The sequence below is a fragment of the Hippopotamus amphibius genome, chromosome 2 (genome assembly GCF_030028045.1).
Source record: "Hippopotamus amphibius kiboko isolate mHipAmp2 chromosome 2, mHipAmp2.hap2, whole genome shotgun sequence".
Taxonomy (NCBI): domain Eukaryota; kingdom Metazoa; phylum Chordata; class Mammalia; order Artiodactyla; family Hippopotamidae; genus Hippopotamus; species Hippopotamus amphibius.
This window is the reverse complement of record NC_080187.1, coordinates 112,955,964-112,975,756: the sequence shown is the minus strand read 5'-3', so window position 1 is coordinate 112,975,756 and position 19,793 is coordinate 112,955,964. Positions and strand designations below refer to the sequence as shown.

General features: G+C 43.7%; 1 protein-coding gene across 1 annotated transcript in view; it reads right to left on the bottom strand.

Moving 5' to 3' along the window:
* Positions 1–19,793, bottom strand: part of SHC3 (SHC adaptor protein 3) — a 174,480-nt gene that overhangs the window by 53,802 nt on the left and 100,885 nt on the right. The window contains exons 6-7 of the mRNA XM_057723384.1: positions 18,791–18,842; positions 8,680–8,806 (exon numbers count right to left, since the gene is read on the bottom strand). Of these exons, the coding sequence (XP_057579367.1) occupies positions 8,680–8,806; positions 18,791–18,842 (179 nt within the window). The remainder of the gene's footprint in view (positions 1–8,679; positions 8,807–18,790; positions 18,843–19,793) is intronic.

Below are 19,793 nucleotides of genomic sequence, written 5' to 3'. Positions count from 1 at the left end.
GAATAATAAATATTAAAGTTGAAATAAATAAAATAGTAGAAAATCAACAGTTAGTTATTGGTTTCAATAAGAAAGATCAACAATATTGACAAGTCTATAGCTAGACTGGGCAAGAAAAAAGAGAGAAGACTCAAATTACCAAAATTAGGAAGGAAAGAGGAAAAACTGCTACCGACCATACAGAAATTAAAAGGATTATAAGAGAAACTATTAAAAATTATATGCCAACAAATTAGATAACCTATGAAATGGAAAAATTCCTGCAAAGACACAACCTACCAAAAATGACTCAAGAAGAAATAGAGGAGATAGGATTAAGATGGCAGAGTAGGAGGACGTGCACTCACTCCCTCTTGCAAGAGCACCAGAATTACAACTAAATGCTGAACAATCATCAACAGAAAGACACTGGAACTCACCAAAAAAGACACCCCACATCCAGAGACAAAGGAGAAGTTACAATGAGATGGTAGGAGGGGTGCAATCGCATTAAAATCAAATCCCATAAATGCTGGGTGAGTGACTCACAAACTGGAGAACAGTTATACTGCAGAAGTCCACCCACTAAAGTGAGGGTTCTGAGCCCCACATTAGGCTTACCAACCTGGGAGCCCAGCAACGGGAGAAGGAATCCCCAGAGAATCAGACTTTGAAAGCCAGTGGGATTTGATTGCAGGACCTCCACAGGACTGGAGGAAACAGAGACTCCACTCTTGGAGGGCATGCAAAAAAAGTGTGCTCACCAGGACCCAGGGGGAAGGAGCAGTGACCCCATAGGAGACTGAACCAGACCTAGCTGCTGGTGTTGGAGCATTGCCTGCAGAGGTGGGGGGCAGCTGTGGCTCACCAAGGAGACAGGGGCACTGGCAGCAGGGGTTCTGGGAAGTGCTCATTGGCATGAACCCTCCCAGAGTCCACCATTAGCCCCACCAAAGAGCCTGTAAGCTCCAGTGCTAGGTAGCCTCAGACCAAACAACCAACAAGGTGTGAACACAGGCCCACCCATTAGCAGACAAGCAGATTAAAGTTTTACTGAGCTCTGCCCATCAAATTGGATTAAAGTCTTACTGCGCTCTGCCCACCCAGCCCAACCCACCATCAGTCCCTCCCATCAGGAAGCACCCACAAGCCTCCTAGATAGCTTCCTCCACAAGAGGGTAGACAGCAGTATCAAGCAGTATCAGCAGTATTTCATCTTGTGGAACTGAAAACCACAGCCACAGAAAGATAGAGAAAATGAAAAAGCAGAGGACTTTGTACCAGATGAAGGGACAGGATAAAAACCCAGGAAAACAACTGAATGAAGAGGAGATAGGCACCCTTACAGAAAAACAATTCAGAATGATGATGATGAAGATGATCCAGGACTTTGGAAAAAGACTGGATGCAAAGATTGAAAAGTTTACCAAAAACCTAGAAGAATTAAAAAGCAAACAAACAGAGATATGTAACACAATAACGGAAATGAAAAATACACTAGAAGGAACCAACAGCAGATTAACTGAGGCAGAAGGGCGAATAAGTGACCTGGAAGACAGAATGGTGAAAATCACTGATGCAGAAAAGAATAAGGAAAAAAGAATGAAAAGAACTGAAGACAGCCTAAGATACCTCTGGGACAATGTTAAACGCACCAACATTCGCATTATAGGGGTCCCAGAAGGAGAAGAGAGAGAGAAAGGACCTGAGAAAATACTGGAAAAGATTATAGTTGAAAACTTCCCTAACATGGGAAAGGAAATAGCTACCCAAGTCCAGGCAGCACAGAGAGTCCCAGGCAGGATAAACCCAAGGAGAAACATGCCAAGACGTATAGTAGTCAAACTGACAAAAATTAAAGACAGAGAAAAAATTTTAAAAGCAACAAGGGAAAAATGACAAATAACATACAAGGGAACTCCCATCAGGTTAACAGCTGATTTCTCATCAGAAACTCTGCAAGCCAGAAGGGAGTGGCACAATATATTTCAAGTGATGAAAGGGAAGAACCTACAAGCAAGAATACTCTACCCAGAAAGGATCTCATTCAGATTTGATGGAGAGATCAAAAGCTTTCCAGCCAAGCAACAGCTAAGAGAATTCAGCGCCACCAAACCAGCCCTACAACAAATGCTAAAGGAACTTCTCTAATCAGGAAGCATAAGAGAAGAAAAGGAACTACAAGATCAAAAACAAAACAATTAAGAAAATGGTAATAGGAACATACATATCAATGATTATCTTGAATGTAAAAGGACTAAATGCACCAACCAAAAGACACAGACTGGCTGAATGGATACAAAAACAAGACCCATATATATGCTGTCTCCAAGAGACTCACTTCAGACCTAGGGACACATACAGACTGAAAGTGAGGGGATGGAAAAAGATATTCCATGCAAATGGAAATCTAAAGAAAGCTGGAGTAGCAATAGTTACATCAGATAAAATAGACTTTAAAATAAAAAATGTTACAAGAGGCAAGAAAGGACATTACATAAAGATCAAGGAATCCATCCAAGAAGAGGAGATAACAATTATAAATATATATGCACCCAAGATAGGAGCACCTCAATACATAAGGCAAATGCTAATAACTATGAAAGAGGAAATGCAAGGCAGAAATAGAGACACAGATGTAGAGAACAAACACATGGACACCAAGTGGGGAAAGTGGGGAGGGTTGGGGGGGATGAATTGGGAGATTGGGATACCAAATTTTACAATCTAAATATATGCTGTTTATTGTCTGTTAACTGTATCTCAATAAAACTTCTTTAAAAAAAAGAAGAAATAGAAAATCTAAACAGACTTGTAACAGATAAAGAGATTAAATTAGGAATCAAAATCTTGCATTCCAAGAAAAACCCAGAATCATATGTCTTCTTGGTGATTTCTACCTAACATTTAAAGGAGAATTAACAGCAATTCTTCACAACTCTTCCAAAAAATAGAAGAGGAAATAAGTTTCCAATCTCAATCTCTGATGTCAGTGCTACTCTGATACCAAAACCAGACAAAGGCACCACAAGGAAAAAAAAAAAAAAACTGCAGACCAATCTCTCTTATGAATATGAATGGAAAAATCCTCAACAAAATACTAGCAAACCAAATCCAGCAACACACAGAAAGAATCATGCACCATAACTAAGTAGGATTCTTCTAGGAAAGCAAGGTTGGTTCAATGTTCAAAAATCAACTAATGTAATATGTTATACCAATAGGATAAAAACAAATACCAAATACTCATTTCGGTAGACACACAAAAATCATTTGACAAAATCTAACACTTTTCCATGACAAAAACCCTCAAAAAACTTGGAATAGAAGAGCATTTTCTCAACCTGGAAAAGAGCATCTATGAAAAGCCCACAGCTAAGAACACAATTAATGGTGAAAGCTTGAATGCTTTCCTCTTAAGATTAGTAATATGACAATGTTGCCTCGTCTTTCCACCTCTATTCATTGCACTAGAGATTCTAGTCAGAACAATTAGACAATAAAAAGAAATAAAAGAATTCAGATTAGGAAGTAAAAAGTAAAACTATATTTATTTCAATAGGACATGATCTTGTATATAAAAAATACTGAGTACGCACTCACACACACACAGATGATTAGAGCTAATAAATGAATTCAGCAAGTTTGCAGGATACATTATCAATATACAAAGATCAATTTTATTTTTTATACATTAACACTGAAAAAATTAGCAAGCAATTCAATTTATTACAGTATCAAAAAGAATAAAAGATTTATTCTTTTGGTAGTAAAAATTATCAAACCAAATGCAAGACTTACACACTGAAAGTTACAAAACACTGTTGAAAGAAATTAAAGAAACTCTAAATAAATGGAAAGACCTCCTTTGTTCAGGGATTGGAAGACTTAATATTGTTAAGATGGAAGTACTCCTCAAATTGGTCTACAGATTCAAGACAATCTCTATCAAAATCCCAATTGTCTTTTTTTCAAAAACAGACAAGCTCTGTTAAAATTCATTTGAAACTTCAAGGGGCCCAGAATAGTCAAAACAATCTTAACAAAGAAGAATATAAGTTGGAGGACTCATACTTCCTGATTTCAAACTAACTATAAAGCTATACTCTTCAAGGATATGTGGTACTGGCATAAGGACAGACATATAAATCAATGGAATAGAATTGAGTCCATAAATAAACCCATACATTTATGGTCAATTGATTTCAACAAGGATGCCCAGACAATTCAATGTGTGAAAGAATAATCTTTTCAACAAATGGTGCTGTGACAACTGAATAGCCATTTGTGAAAAACTGAAGCTGAACTCTTACCTCACACCATATACAAAAGTTAACTCAAATGGATTAAAGACCTGAATGTAAGAGCTAAAAGTCAGAAGAAAACATAGATGTAAATTTTCATGACCTTGGATTGAATAATGGTTTCTTACACATGATACCAAAAACAAAAGCAACCAAGGAGAAAATAAGTAAATTAATTGGATTTCACCAAAATTCAAAACTATTGTGCTTCAAAGAACATTATCAAAAAAATTCAAGGACAACACAAAAAAATAGGAGAAAATATTTGCTAATCCTATATCTGAAAAGAAACTTGTATCTAGAATATATAAAGAACTTCTATACAAGTCAACAATAAAAAGACAAATAACTCAATCTTAAAAAAATAGGCTAAGTATTTGAGCAGACATTTCCCCAAAGAAGATATAAAAACAGCCAAAAAGCACATGAAAAGATGCTTGACATCATTAGTCATCAAGAAAATGCAAATCAAAACCACAGTCAGAGACCACTTTGTATTCACTAGGATAGCTAAAATCAAAATGATGTACAATAATAAACATCAGTGAAACTGGAACTCATACATTGCTGGTGAAAATATAAAATGGTACAGCCACTTTGGAAAAAAGTTGGGCAGTTTCTCAAAATTTTAGCATGTGACTGAGCAATTCCACTCCTATTTATATATACCCAAGAGTATTGAAACATCTGTCCCCACAGGAACTTGTACACATCTTCATAGAAGCATTAATCATAAGAACTAAAAGGTGAAAATAACCCATATGTCCATAAATTGGTGACTGAATAAACAAAAGGTAACATATGCATACAAAGGAATATTATTCAGCCCTAAAAAAATGCCACACTGATACATGCTACAATATGGATTAACCTTGAAAACTTCCAATAACTCAAAGAAGTCAGGCACATATTGTATGATTCCATTTATATAAAATGCCCAGAATTGGTAAATCAGTGAAGACAGAAATTAGAGTAGTGGTTGTCTTGGAAAAGGGGGTTTTAAATTGGGGAGTAACTGCTAATGAGTATGGGGTTTCTTTCTGGGGTGATGGAAATGTTCTGGAATTATAGTGATGGTGGTTGTACTTGTACTATCTTTGACAATACTAAATATCACAGAACTATATATTTTTAAAGGGCAATTTTATCATAAATAAATTATATATCAATTAAAAAATAATAAACAGAACTTTGGCTACATTGGAATTCTTTTTCGTTGTCTTCTCTGGTTTTTTGTTGTAAATAATTTTGGCTTTCTGCAAGAAAAATCAGAGGAGAAATTCTCTAAGGCAAATCACACCATACCAAAAAACCCATTCATTTGAAAATATTATTTTTGTTTTCCAGTTGGAGATGGGCAATGAATCCAGATCACAGAATCTCTCCCTGTGACTCCCAATGAACAAAAAATAATTCACAAATAAGTAAAGCCATCCACTCACCAGCTGCAAGAGAAGAAGGAAAGAGGAAGTCATGTGCCACCAACATGATACTTTGAGATGCAAGGGCAGCTTGCTGGGCCCTAATGCTGCCACACTCACTCCACACTCACCTGTCCCCAACTCTGCTCTGAGGAATGTGGACAAAGATGCTGACTGTACCAAATTCCCATACCTCCAGCTTATTCCCAATTTGAAGAGAAATGGCCTGAACAAGTGAGCAGAAAACTCATGGAGAACTGCTCACAGATAAAACCTCCTGTCTTGCTGGCCTCTGGGAAATCTAGAAGGAAAAGGGGCCAGTGCCCTTCACTGTCCAGGGTCCCCAAAACAGGGTGGGGAGGGGAAGTGGGGTATGGCAGCTGGAGGTAAGGTGGGTTCTCTCATAGCCCAGGATGTCCCCAGCTGGGACAGAAGGCGGTGTATTCCCACCTGCTCCCTGGATCTCAGACCTACTCAGTGGACACAACAAGCAGCTTGTCAGACAAGATGAGATTGATGTCGGGAAACAGAGGTCCCATTGTTCCTGCTCTGCTTTAGAAATTTTATACCATTACTTGCATATTGGGTTGACAATTTTCTTGGTAGATAAGGTCTCTCTACTTCATTCTCTTTCCCCTAAACTTCTTCAAACTTTATTATATAGAAACACATACAGGATTCCATACCTTAAGTATATTCCCAGAGAAGCATGGTAGTTCAATTAACTCCCCCCACTCACTTTTTGACATATTATTTTAATAGAATTTATTTGACTCCTTTGCAACATTTCAAAAGTACAGAAAAGACTAAATTAATATAAAAGACACCTACACATTCACCATTGAGATTAAACAAGTGTGAACATTTTGCTGTATTTGATACCTTTTTTTTAAAGAAATAAAATTTGTCAAACTCACTTTGGATAAATAAATATGTGGTATTAACAGTAAAATATTAATGGTAGTCTCTAGATGGTTGGTACACAGGTATTCACTGCAAAATCTTCTTGCATATTGGAACATTGTTATTATAAAATGTTAGGGAGGGGAACTTCCCTGGTGATCCAGTGGTAAAGAATTCATCCTACAATGTGGGGGATGCAAGTTCGATCCCTGGTCGGGGAACTAAGATCCCACAAGCCACGGGACAACTAAGTCCCCATGCCACAACTACTGAGCCCATGCACCTCAACTACAGAGCCCACATGCCACAAACTACAGAGCCCATGCTCTCTGGAGCCCATGCGCCACAACTAGAGAGCCCATGCACCACAACTAGAGAGCCCATATGCCCTGCAGCCCGCACGACACAACAAGAGGCAAGAAAACCCACACACTACAACAAAGAGCTCATGTGCCACAATGAAAGATCCCACGTGCCGCAACTAAGATTCTGCATGTTGCAGCTAAGACCTGATGCAGCCAAAAATTAAAAAATAAATTAAAAAATGATAAATAAAATAAAGCAAAATAAAACAAAACGTTAGGGAGGAAATAACTTAACAAAATCATTTAAAGCCCACCCCATGTCCCTGTCATCCTCAGATGTCCTAGAGTTGGTATGTAATATTCTTACATGTTTTTATACTATTTATACACATGCATTATCCATAAACTAGGTATAAAATTGTTTACGTTTCTAAAATTTCCATAAATCATTCATATCCTTTTTCAGTCCACTTAAAATATTTGAGATTAATTCTGGTAATGCAAATATACTGATGAATTCTGTTTAATGACTATGTCCCACTGTAATATAAAATTTAGCACTTTGTTCACCCACTCTCCTGCCACGGGCTATTGGGTCCTTGCCACTTTCTAACTCTTTTTTTCCCACAGCTTATATGAGTTTGCAGAAGTCTTTATCAACTGGGAAAAAAATGGGGCCTTCGTAGGCCCCTCCAGAATGAATGTCTTAAAAGAAATTTTCCAGTGGATGAAGGAAAAAAAAATTAAAAGTCTCTTTCAGGGAAGGTGAAGACTTCAGAGAGATGAAAGTAGCCTTCATAATAATGAAGGTAACCTAAAAATAATAAAATAAAATAATAAAATAAAATAAAATAAAATAGAAAAGATAAAATAATAATGAAGGTAGAGGTGGGCACTGCCTTCACGACTAAGTCCTGGAATGTGGCTGCAGAAGTAAGACAAAACGTGAAAAGCAAATTCAGGAGAAATAAAATAAAGTTTTATTGACAGCAAACACACCATTGTAATAGGCTTTCAGTAGGACTGGTGACTGAATGACCAATATGTCCAATATTAGTTTTTTTAATGCTGCATGGAATATTCTTATGTCCTAAGGAAACTCAAGGGTAGACCTTGAACACTTTTTATGATAAACTGAATATCTTACAATTCCTGTTTACATTCACTATTTCATTTAACACTTAAAATCCTGCCAAGACACTATTATTCCTATTTTATGGAGAAAACTGTTGAGACCCAGAATGGTTAAAGAACTCACAGACCATCAAGTCTGAAAGCTACAAAAGCCAATGAAGCAGAATCAATGCTGGTCATTCCAAGCACATGGCCTCAAGAAGGGAGCCTCTGAATCAGGACTTTGGCTAACCCTGAGGACAAGGACAACGGGACAGGTAGAGCCCATGGTGACGTCAACCCAAGGAGGCAACATAAGGAAACATCACATGCTTGCCGAGGAAACAGAACAAAACATATTACGATGTTTTTTGTTTTTTGTAACCTTGGCTACTGTCACTATAGTTTCGAGAAAATGTTCTTCTAAACATTGGGAGCATCGGCCATATGTTGGTGGCCATCTGTCGGTTTCCCGAGCCATGGCCCAGCACTGGCCAGGTGTCTCCGGGCCCAGGAAGCCCTGTGATTAACTGTGTTTGTTCAGAGCACTCCTCAGGGAGGTGGTTTTGTCGTTTTCCCTTTTCACGTGTTTTTAAGAGGAAAGGTCGGAAAATGCAGAGAGGCCACTGCAGACAGTGTCATAGCACTACTCACCGGTCGTGGAGAGCAGGGATCTTGGAAGGACACTGCAAATATTGCTTAAACCGGAGCTCAAAGGCTTGACCGATGGAGCCGATGACATCCTGGGCCAGCCCGTCACAACATTCCAGAATGTGACAAGCTGTGGGAGCAAGGGGCACAAGGACCATTAGAGACAGACACTGGAGCTACCCAGGCTCCTTCTTCCTGAGGGTGAAACCCTGCATCCTAGGGAATAGGAGAGGGACAAGGAGGTACCTTTCTTGACATGTCCTGGCAGCTCTGCATGCAGCTTAATCCCTGCCAGCCCCAGCTGTACAGTTTCACCTTAGGGATCCATTTCTTAATAGCCTGTTCTCTCCAAAAGTAAAGGTTCTGTTTGCAAGTAAATTTTAACATCTGAAAGTTCAATTTGATCGCTCTTCAATTGCTTCAGAGTCTATAAAACATCAACTTGGAACTCAGTAGGGAAACAGGGTTTGGAAGGAAACCTTAACAAGACAAAGAACTTGATAGTAACAAGAAACAAATCCCTTTAAGACCCCGCAAGCCTTAAAAAATGGACTTAAAGGGGCTCTTATCAAATGAATCTTGAGGTATCCAATGGATTTAGAGCAAGTTGTTTGCTTACTTCCTAGTGAGATTAAAGTGTCATCACTGAATGTGGCAACTCAAAGCAATGTGATTAACAACCTTTTAAGATGAGTTTAAAGGGATATTAATTAACCAGTATGACCATCCCACCACACGCCACCTGCATCTACACTGGATGAGACTGAGTATTCATGCTGGGTCTCAGAAAAGGGGTGTTGGCTGCTGGACAAGGGCCCCTCAGGGACCCAGAGCAACCCTTAACCCCTCTGGGGTGCCTGCTGTCCTGGTGGCCAGGCTGTGGGATAACCCCTGTGGAACCTTCAGAGAAAAGAGGGTTGAGTGGGGAAAGGCACCCCTCTCTGCTCGACAAGAAAGTAGAATGTCTCCTCCCCAGACACACATCTACGGCATCCCACAGAAGAGTCCCAGCCCCTGCACACTGCCCCGTGACCAGCATGCCATGCTCTGTTACCAATGAGATAAAGGCATTCTCCCTGGAGAAAATGACAGGTGCATGTGTCACACTCCATCTTTCTCTTGCCACCAGTTAGGATACAACTGTGTTTCGAGGAGGTTCCTCCAGGAGCACAGTGGGTGACCAGCAGTGAGGAGAGGCATTGCTACAGGGGTAGCTGTTCCCCAGCAGTGATTAGGGAGATGCAGAATCGTCCCCGCACTGCAGGAGAAGCGAGCACAGAAAGAGGACTCATTAAGATGGAAAACTGCGAGGGAAGGAACACAGACATCACCACCTCCACAGTTTGGCCGCTCTTCCATCACGATGCCGCCTTCTCCATGCACAAAGCCAGCCAGGCACCACAGAGCTCACCCTGATGGTGGCTGCTAGGCTGGGGCGGGGCGGGGCTCAGGCTTCTTCTCCCCACAGGCTCTAGGATCCCTCCTGGAGGGATGTCCCCCGCATGCTTCTGAGGATGCAGGGACAAGCATTTCCTGGGAAGAGCAAGGGTAACTGGGTTGCTGCTTCAGACTGCAATGCAATTCCCTGGATGCACTAGCCCTGTCTCAGATACGGCCAAGGGATTTGTCCAGGGAGACAAATGTCCTGGCTGTATTTTTATTACTGAGTACTGATATTGTTTTATGTTATTACTGATATTAGTATTTATTGTCAACCCAGGTAGGCACAAAACAAGCCCACATTAAGCAGCTGTTGGAGTCACGTGGTTGTTCATTAACAGATAGGAGTGAAGTGTCTTTCTAGCTAATAAGGAAGTAGGAGTGTAGGATGGAACGAGGGAAAGACTCCCCCACTTGCCCTGTGTTTCTAGCCACACCTGCCCCCTCCACCCAGCATCAGGACCAGCCAAGAGAACTGACTGGCCTGTACTTTGCAGAACCAGAATAATGATTGGGGATGGGTCAAGCAGGTGAAGCTTATTTTTCTTTTAAGGAGAAAAGTAGCGCCATAGCCTTTAACATAGTGAACAAAGAATAAGGTTTCTGCAGAGGAGGCTGTATAATCAATTCACACAGCCCATTTATCTTCTACACACCAGAGAACATGAGGCCTAAAACGCATCTTCTTCAAGTCAGTTCCTGGGACATTTGGAAGATGCAGGGCTCTGGGTGGAAGCAGCCTTGCTCGGTGAAGATGGGGCCCTCGTATCTGATCTGGATACCAGAGGGTGACAGGACCTACAGATGCAGAATTAAATCACAACTCCAGGCTCTAGGGTCTGGCTCAGTCCTCGGTGGACCAAGCAAATGTCATCTATTAGTTGGGTCTGAGGCTCCTTCTATAGAATAGCCTCTTTGTGGTTCAGAAACTCACTCAAAATCCAGAACTAACCCTGGGCTGCCAGTCTGTCTGGGCCTGTATTTTCCCTGAGTGTTGCAATGGTCTTTAGCTAAAAGCCGCTAACCTCTAACCTCACCTGTGTGACGGTGTGTGTGAGGAATGATGAGGTTCTCGCCAAAGGTAACCATTGAGGCTGCTTGTTTTACATCCCATGAAGAAAGGATGGAGCTGAAGGTGTCATTCACAAGCAAGAAGGAGAACTGGTTGAGAGGCACATACAGAGTGGTGGGGCCCAGAATCAAGACTCAAAATGATGTTGTAAAACCTGAAACATGGCCACAAACAAACACAGGAGAAGCAGAATGGGGTCATTCCTCATTCCATCCTTTCTGGAGGAAACCGGCCCTTTGGCAGTGGTGCCGTAGTGTGGGTGGTCTCCTGGGTGGGGGTGAGGGGTGCTTGTTTGCCCATGCTGGTCTCTCTCTTTGACCAATAAGCAAGGCTGACATCACTCTCCAGGAGAGCTGGCTCAGACCCCACAGCAGCTCAGCCCTGACACTAGTGAAGGGACTTCATCAGGCCTCATCAGAGGCCGCTCCCCACCTGAGATGAGCCACTTGAGAGCAGGATGTGCTGTGGCCCTTGTAATTGTACCAGATAGTACTGGGACATGGCATCTTTCCTCACACAACAGCCTCCTAATAGGTCAACCATACATCTTCCACACATGGCAGACACTGGCAGGTCAGAAGTTACTCTGAAAGATGCCAGTTCAGCTTCCCCATGGCTCCAAATATGTCCAGGGGCCGGTGGCTGCACCTGTCCGTCAGTCCTCAAGGGTGCTCTGGCCATCTGATGGATAAGCGGAGTGCAGGCCAGCTGGGGCCTCCATTCGTCTGAGCTTGCTCTCTGAGCCCTGCCTGAGGCAGCTGCTCTGTTAATCAGCACAGGCAAGTCACGCTGCAATAACAAACAGCCCCTGCATCTCAGTGGCTGTAAACAATCCCATTTGCACTTGCTCATTTCTGGGCAACTCTCCCAGGTGGTGACTCCATGAACCAGGCTGCTGTGATGTTTTAATCCTGAATTTCAACGCAAGGCCTCCTCCACAATCCAGGGGAGAAAGAGACAACAGGACCTTGCACCAGCACTAACTGCCTCACCCATTCTGCTCTCGGCCCATCATACAAAACTGTCACCTGCATCCTCCTCCACCCAGGAGGGGTGGGCTGAACAGCCTCCTGGGAGCTTGGGAGGAGTGAGGTCAGCACATCAGTGAGCACCAGCAATGCCTGTCACATGCACCAAACACCCAAATGGCTTTACTTCTATAAATAAGAAATTGTCAAGCTTTTCTCATGTTTACTACTGAAGAACCCTACTATACTGAGCATGTGTCCCAAATACGTGTCTACTTATTTATAAATAATGAACATATATTCCTGTGTTAATATAATAGTATGTACATTATAAAAATATTTTTAAAAGATGTTTAAAATGATATGATAAAGATAAAATAAAGTTCAAGATGTCTTGTTGGCCCTGAAAGCATCAGACCGTCTTTTATTATCTCAAGGCATGTTAAATACTTTGAGTGAGATTCATCATAAAGATGGATAGAAATGCATCTTTCCATCTTTGAAATATTTTTCTTAATCATTTTGAGTTTGGAGGGGTTGATTCCTTACCTTATCTGATTAGATTATTGTTGTTTTTATTACTTTGTAAATGTAAGACCCCACTTCCCCCACCCCCGCTGTGGTCAGGAGCAGCTGACACACAGAAATGATGTCACCAGCTCACTGCACCCTTTACATATGATTATGGGGTGAAGGCCCCTCTATCTCCGATCAGCAGTGACTATAAACAGAGGTGCCAGCAGGTGTTTCCCACCACAGCAGCTGCTTCCACACCCTGGGATGCCACCTGCACCCCCACCTTGGTGGGCATGGTTTTCATGGGGGGACTCCGCAAGTATGGGCAGAAAACCTCTCAGGATCTGTGCTGTCCTTTTAAGAAGTCATGACCCCTCCCACCCATGCCCACACCACCCCCAACTCACACTTCACAGCCATCCAGCCTCCCCAAAGCAGCCCAGCTCTTGAAGGGGACCCTTCTCAGACTGTCCCACTGTCCTCTCATCTAGACTCACAGACTCTCCAAGAGTTCAAACTCACAGCCACATTCTCTACCAACTGGCAACTGACACAGGGAATCTCGGAGACACCTGGGGTCATTACCCAATCAGAAAAAATCCTACCAAACAATGATTGCTGTCTTTTCCTAGTGGGCTCAAAACTCTCACCCCTTAAAAGGAACACTGAACACCAGTAAATTCTTACCAGAGAACTGGAGACTCCAAACTCAAGCATAGTTTTCAGCCAACCCTGGTCTGTTCACTTAATATGTCTACATGTTTCTTATTATTACAGATCTTTTTGATCTGAGACAGGTAAGAACTCCAAGATTCAGCTCCCATGCTCTTAATTAGGAGTTGTTTAATATGTGTTTTAGTCCTAGAGGGGCAAACTAAAACTTTATAAGGAGATAATTTTGCACCCATCAGACTGGCAGGAATTGAAAAGTTTGAAAATGCCAAGTAGTGAACAAGGTATAAAGCCAAGGAGGTTTCCTGTGCCACTTGTGGAATTATGAAGTGAAATAACCATTTTTTAAAAGCCGAAGATGTCCCAAAACACAGTGATTTGTCCCAGGGAAGTTCTAAGGAAATTCTTGCACATGAGCACAAGGCAAATGTACAAAATATTTACTGAAGACTTCACTCAAGAGACACTTATTGAGCATCAACTGTGTACCAGGCCCTGCCCCAGGATCTACAGATACAGCAAGAAACAAAACAGAACCCTGCTCTCACTGAGCTTACAATCTAGAGGGTGAACACTGAAAATAAAAAAGGAAAACTGTACCATTAGAATGGGTTGAATGGTGGCCCCTCCAAAGCCCTGTCTGCATCCTGACCCCCTGAACCTGTGAAAAAGGAGTCTCTGCAGCTGTGATTAAGTTAAGGACCTCAAGATGCGATCATTCTGGATTAGGGTGGGCTAATGGCTAGTTTCTTATAAGGGACAGAAGAGAAGATGACACAGACACAGAGGAGGAGGAGGTGATGTGAGGATGGAGGCTGAGAGTAGAGTGATGCAGTCACAAGCCAAGGACCCCTGGAGCCACGAGATGCTGAAAGAGGCAGGAAGTCTCCTGCCCTGGAACCTTTGAAGGGAGCATGGCCCTGCCGACAGCTTGATTTCAGACCCCTAGCCTCCAGAACTGTGAGAGAGCAAACGTTTGTTGTCTTAAGTCACAAAGTTTGTGGTAATTTGTTATAGCAGTCACAGGAAACTAACACAGCCATAAGGACAATAATGTAAAATAAAGGGGATGAAGGAGGAGGATGGTGCAGGGTGACATGTAGGATGACCGGGAAGGCCATCTAGGAGGTGACATTGCAGAAGAAGCCTGGAGGAAGGCAGGAGTGAGCCATAGGAAGGTCTAGGATAAGAATGTTGCAAACATAGGGCTCAACAAGTGCAAAGGCCCTGAGGCAGGTGCTTGCTTGACATGATCAAGAAAGAATCAGAATGTCAGTGGAGCTGGAGTGGAGCTGGGGGAGGTCATAGGAAAAAAGATAGGGGGTAGAGCAGGCGTGAGCTCACAATGTGATGAGTGAGATGAGCAGATGCTGTGTGGAGGGAGGAAAGACAGCTCTGTGGCTTGTCCAGGGGAGGGGGCTAGGAGGCTTCTGAGCAGAAATGTGCAGCAGGCTGGTAAATACCCAAGTCTGACTTCCAGCCAGAGGCCTGGGCTAGGCAGGAACATTCAGTCTTTGGCACAGAATGTTTAAAGCCAAGGGACTGGCTTGTTTGTAAAAGAACAAAACAAAACAAAAACATAACACAGTTGACACTAGCCAGATATGGGAAACAACCTAATCCTTCACCCACAGGAAAATTAACCTCCCACCACAGTGCTATTAGATGGAATTTAACCTCCTGGTTTAAAATAAATAAATAAATCATTGCTTTCACCTGTTATACAGATGAAGTGTTGCTTCTAAGGGAAAGAAAAGTCAGAGGAGGTGCTGTATTATTTAAGGAGTTCATACTCTTTAAGGTTCTCCCAGAAAGTCGCCTCCTGCAGCCTACAACTGTCTGAGGCCAGAGGAACCCTAAATTCAATGTTGCAATGACCATGAGCGAGTAGAGAAGCCTGGAGAAGGAAGTGCAGCTGTGGGAGGCAGCAGTCCACGTGGGGCTTCCCGCTCAAGCCCACTCATCACGTTTCGTTCATTCAGGAAATCCTGGGGAAAGGGCAGCAGGATGTGTTAGAAGCTATACAGGCTGAACACGCAGGCCTCTCGGCGTTCGGGTCAGCACCATCTATGCATCAGATGTGACTTTCTACCACAAGTTCACAAGTTCCAGAGGGCGCCTGAACCAGGATGCTACTGTGGTTATAAATTATAGGAAGTACATGCCACCTGCAGGCAGCTAAGTAGGGCATTATTTTTTAGCTACTTTTGTGACCCAAACAGTCCATTCTGAACTAATAGATGCATAAGGTAGCAGGGGATGGGAGTCACTGGGTATTAATACAATTCCAGTGTGAAAAGAAAATGGTATATTAGGATCCAGCAAAGCCTGATTTCTTGGGCATTTTATCCTACATATGTCAGTACTCAGTTTCCAGATCTCCTGTTGGCCCTACCTTTCAACTATAAGGTACCAACCTTAAGAAACGTCATTATTTCTTTCTTTTTTAATAAATTTATTCATTTATTTATTGCATTGGGTCTTCATTGTTGTACGTGGGCTTTCTCTAGTTGCTGAGAGCAGGGGGCTGGTCTTCGTTGCGGTGTGAGGGCTTCTCATTGCCGTGGCTTCTCTTGTTGAGGAGCACGGGCTCTAGGTGCGCGGGCTTCAGTAGTTGTGGCACGTGGGCTTCGTTGCGCCTCGGCATGTGGGATCTTCCCAGAGCAGGGATCGAACCTGTGTCCCCTGCCTTGGCAGACAGTTTCTTAACTACTGCGCCACCAGGGAAGGCCCAAGAAACTTCATTCTTTTGCAGCTCTTATCTCCTCAAGATGGTGGTGGTGGTTAACATGCAGCTTAATGACATGGGTCAGAGATCCTTTGCCCTTCCACCAGGTTAATTATATAAGCCATGGGTTCTTGATACTAGAGAGAAAAATATAAATTTTTCTCACTGTAAACACTTTTAGATTAACCAAAAACACACACCAGAATGTATAAGCAGGAATTGGCGTGGAAAAGACAAATGGTAACGGTGAGGGACTTTGACCCGTCTCTGTAGGGTTTTGACAGAAGACTTTCTGGCTCCAGATGTGCCTTGACACCTGCCCGTCTTGAGGAGCTCTGCCTGCAGCCAGGGAACCACTGTGCTGCGAGGCTCACTCCAGCATGGCGACTGGGGCCTCTGCGTGGGAAGTTGGAGATATAAGAGCCCAAAGAAGAACACTCACTCCCAGAATGTCTTCCTAATCTGACTCCCACATGACAGAGGCCATTCTTACTAAATCAAACTCTCTGCCTGGCCTAGGGATGGAGGAAGGAGAACAGAGCATCCAGGGAGGCCCTCCAGCAGCTCCTTAGGGAAGGAGGTAATGGTGGGGTGGACACACATGGGATGGAGGCAAAGCGATACTTCGCCTCCAAAGAGATACTGCTCGTGGCTGCATCTGTGACTCCCCTCCCTTCCCACACTGCCTCCCAGGAGCTGAAACTGCCTGTGTGCGTGTGGGGAACAGAGAGGTGATGGATAAGGAAGGCTGCAGATTCCTGTCAGAGGGCAGGCCCAGTTCCCCTCCCCTGAATCTGAGCTGCCTGGGACTGCTTTGACTAGTAAACTGTGACGGAGGTGAAGCTGTGCCTGGTCTTTCACTGGAAGCATCCACTTTGGCATCGTGGAGCCCAGAGTTGTATGTGGGAAGTCCTACTGCCCTGATGGAGGGGCCACTTGGAGAGACCCTGAGACTCATGCAGAGGGAGAAGGACCCTGCTGGCTTAGACTTCCAGTCCTCCCGGCCAAGGTCCAATGCATGGAAGTGAAGTCAACTTGGACCTTCTAGGCCAGGCCAGTCACCAGCCAAAGACCACCTGATATCCATTGATGCCACGTAGAGCAGAAGAATTGGCCAACTGAGCCCTGCCTGGACCCTTGATACTTAATCATATCAAAAGATATTTTTAAATGATGGCTGTTAGGCCATTAAGCATTGTTATAGGCAACAGACACCTGGAAGGAGGGAGTGATCATCTCCTATCAAGCATCTCAAAGGACTCCTATACATGCTGTGCCCCCAAAGCACCAGCTACAGGGCAGAGGTCTGGCGTCTGTCTTCACACTAGCACTGCACGCGGGTCCCACAGGGAGGTGGTCCATCAACCACCCAGCACATGGAGTGAATCCTGATTTCCATGACTTTGAAAAGGTACTGTGGGCAGAAGGCACTGCTGGTTTGCACCTGTGAAACAATATAATAGCTTATATGCTTCTATGGCCCTAAGGGAAATTGTACAGAGTTAAATTCCTTCAGGGTCTGGACCTAGAGCCTGATTTCTCAGCCCTGGCTGCACATGGGGATCATCTGGAGATCTTTTAGAAATACAGTTGCCTGGGTACCCCTCTCTGAGGCCTGAGCATTGAGACACTTTTAAGGCTCCCCAGGTGATTCTAAAGTATAGTTCATTTTCAGAACCATTGACCTAGAAGCCATTAAAGGTGTCCAAAAAAAAGTCTAAGATTAGTTGAGGTTAACTTAGAACAAACAAAAATAAAGGAAGAACTTCCACACGTGTTAACTCTGGGCTGAGTGCAGCCTGCCACCTCCCCCTCCCCCAAAGTTGGTGGGAAAACAGAATGCTAAAATCTGATCTATGTTGAAATTTTAAAAGAAGAAGGGAATATACGTGTATGCAGACAGGTATAAAAATTCTGCAAAGCCAACTAGGAAATCTTAACAATTGGTACCTGGGGTAGAGGGTGGGAGGAGGAGAGGGAACCAATGGGTGGTGAAGAGAAGTGCCACTTGTATTGTTTAATTTAACACAATATAAACGCACTCCCACAGGTGACCTTCCTCAGTGAGTTCTAAACTGGAGTTGTGTGGCACCTGGTGGTGGCCTGGGATTCAAGGGTAGCACCCCCTAGTCAGCCCACCCACCCAGGCTTGTAAACGTCAGGGGATTTTGTAAATGAAAGAAATGGGGTGGTGGGTATGGAGGGAGGGTCTAGGAATAACAGGTCCGTGAAGATGAGAAGTACTTGAATGCTTCAGATCCCTGACCCAGCCTGTGACTGACTGGGCAGCACCTGAGCTTGGACACTGGCCTCCAGGGCTGTGCAGGGCAGTGCGAGGCTTCTCGGGGAGGCTTAGTTGGCAGCAGACGCACAAAGAGACAGAGCCGGGGAGGAAGGCAGCCATTTGTAAAGTCTTCAGGTGTAACTGAGTCCACCTTCAGGGGATGAATGGGGGCTACTGTGCACAGGTCAGGTGTACCAAGCTCTAGCCATCTGGACACAGGTGTGTGTTTGAAGCTCTCAGACAGCTAGCGTCTCCTAACCCAGCCAGGTATGCCGCCACACTTCACTGCCTGCAAACCTCAATTATTGCTAACAGTACGATATGATACTTGTTCCTTTGAGTGAAGAGGGCTGAGATCATGAGGACCATCTGGTGTCCACGGTTAAACCTGGCTGCACGTGAATGAGAGATGACAAAAGTCACACATCACTTACCTCTGCGATTAACAGGGTCCTTAGCTACGTATGCGACATAGTCTGTTGTGTCCTGTGAGAGAAAAATGAGATGTCACATCGCCAATCACAGGTGAAGACAGGACAGCAGACACATCGTGCACAGAGCAGCTCAGTAGCCAAGAGCAACCCAGATGACAGCCCAGCTGAATGGCATTTCTCAAACTGCATGGCGGGCAGAAGTCACCGGGGATCTTGTGAGATGCAGATTCTGACTCGGTGGGGCAGGAGCAGGACCGAGGTTTTGCATTTGCAAACAGCTCTTGGGAGACCCTGATGCAGCTTCGCCTCACCCACAGCTTGAGCAGCAAGGATGTGAAGAGCACCGGTTCTCGGCATGTTGGATCACCCAAGGAGCTGTAAAAACACTAATCCCTGAGTCCCAACTCCCAGATAATCTGATTTAACTGGAGTGGATGTGAGGCCCGGGCATCAGGGATGTTTAAAAGCTCCCCAGATGATTCCATTATGAACCAAGGCTGAGAGCCACTGCTGTCAGCTGTCTTCAACAATGGTCCTCAAATCTGAGCTGCCGTCAGAATCCCCGGCAGGGCTTGTTACGGCACAGATTGCTGAGTCCCACCCCAGGATCTCTGATTGGGCAGGTCTGAGGTGAGGCCCTGAAATGTACATTTCCGACAAGCTTCCAGGTGTCGCTACTGCTCTGGGGGCCACACTGAGAAAACTAGAAGTGGATGTTCAAAGGTTGGTTAACAACACCCCTCATGGATGGATAAGACACGGTGACATAAGTAGTCATTTTAGTCCTTTTAAGATGTTTCAAAATTATGAGCCCTTTTGAGAAGTCTCACCCTTACACATGAAATATAAGTCCCCTTGCCTGCCTCATCTACTTGGCGCACAGAGGACACGATGACCTCAGAAGTGGGCTGAGGCAACCATGTGAATTTTAGTTTCAAAACAGTCAGAGGAAACAATAACTCTCTTAGTTCTTGAAAGCAAAAGAAAGACCTTCCTGCAAAGT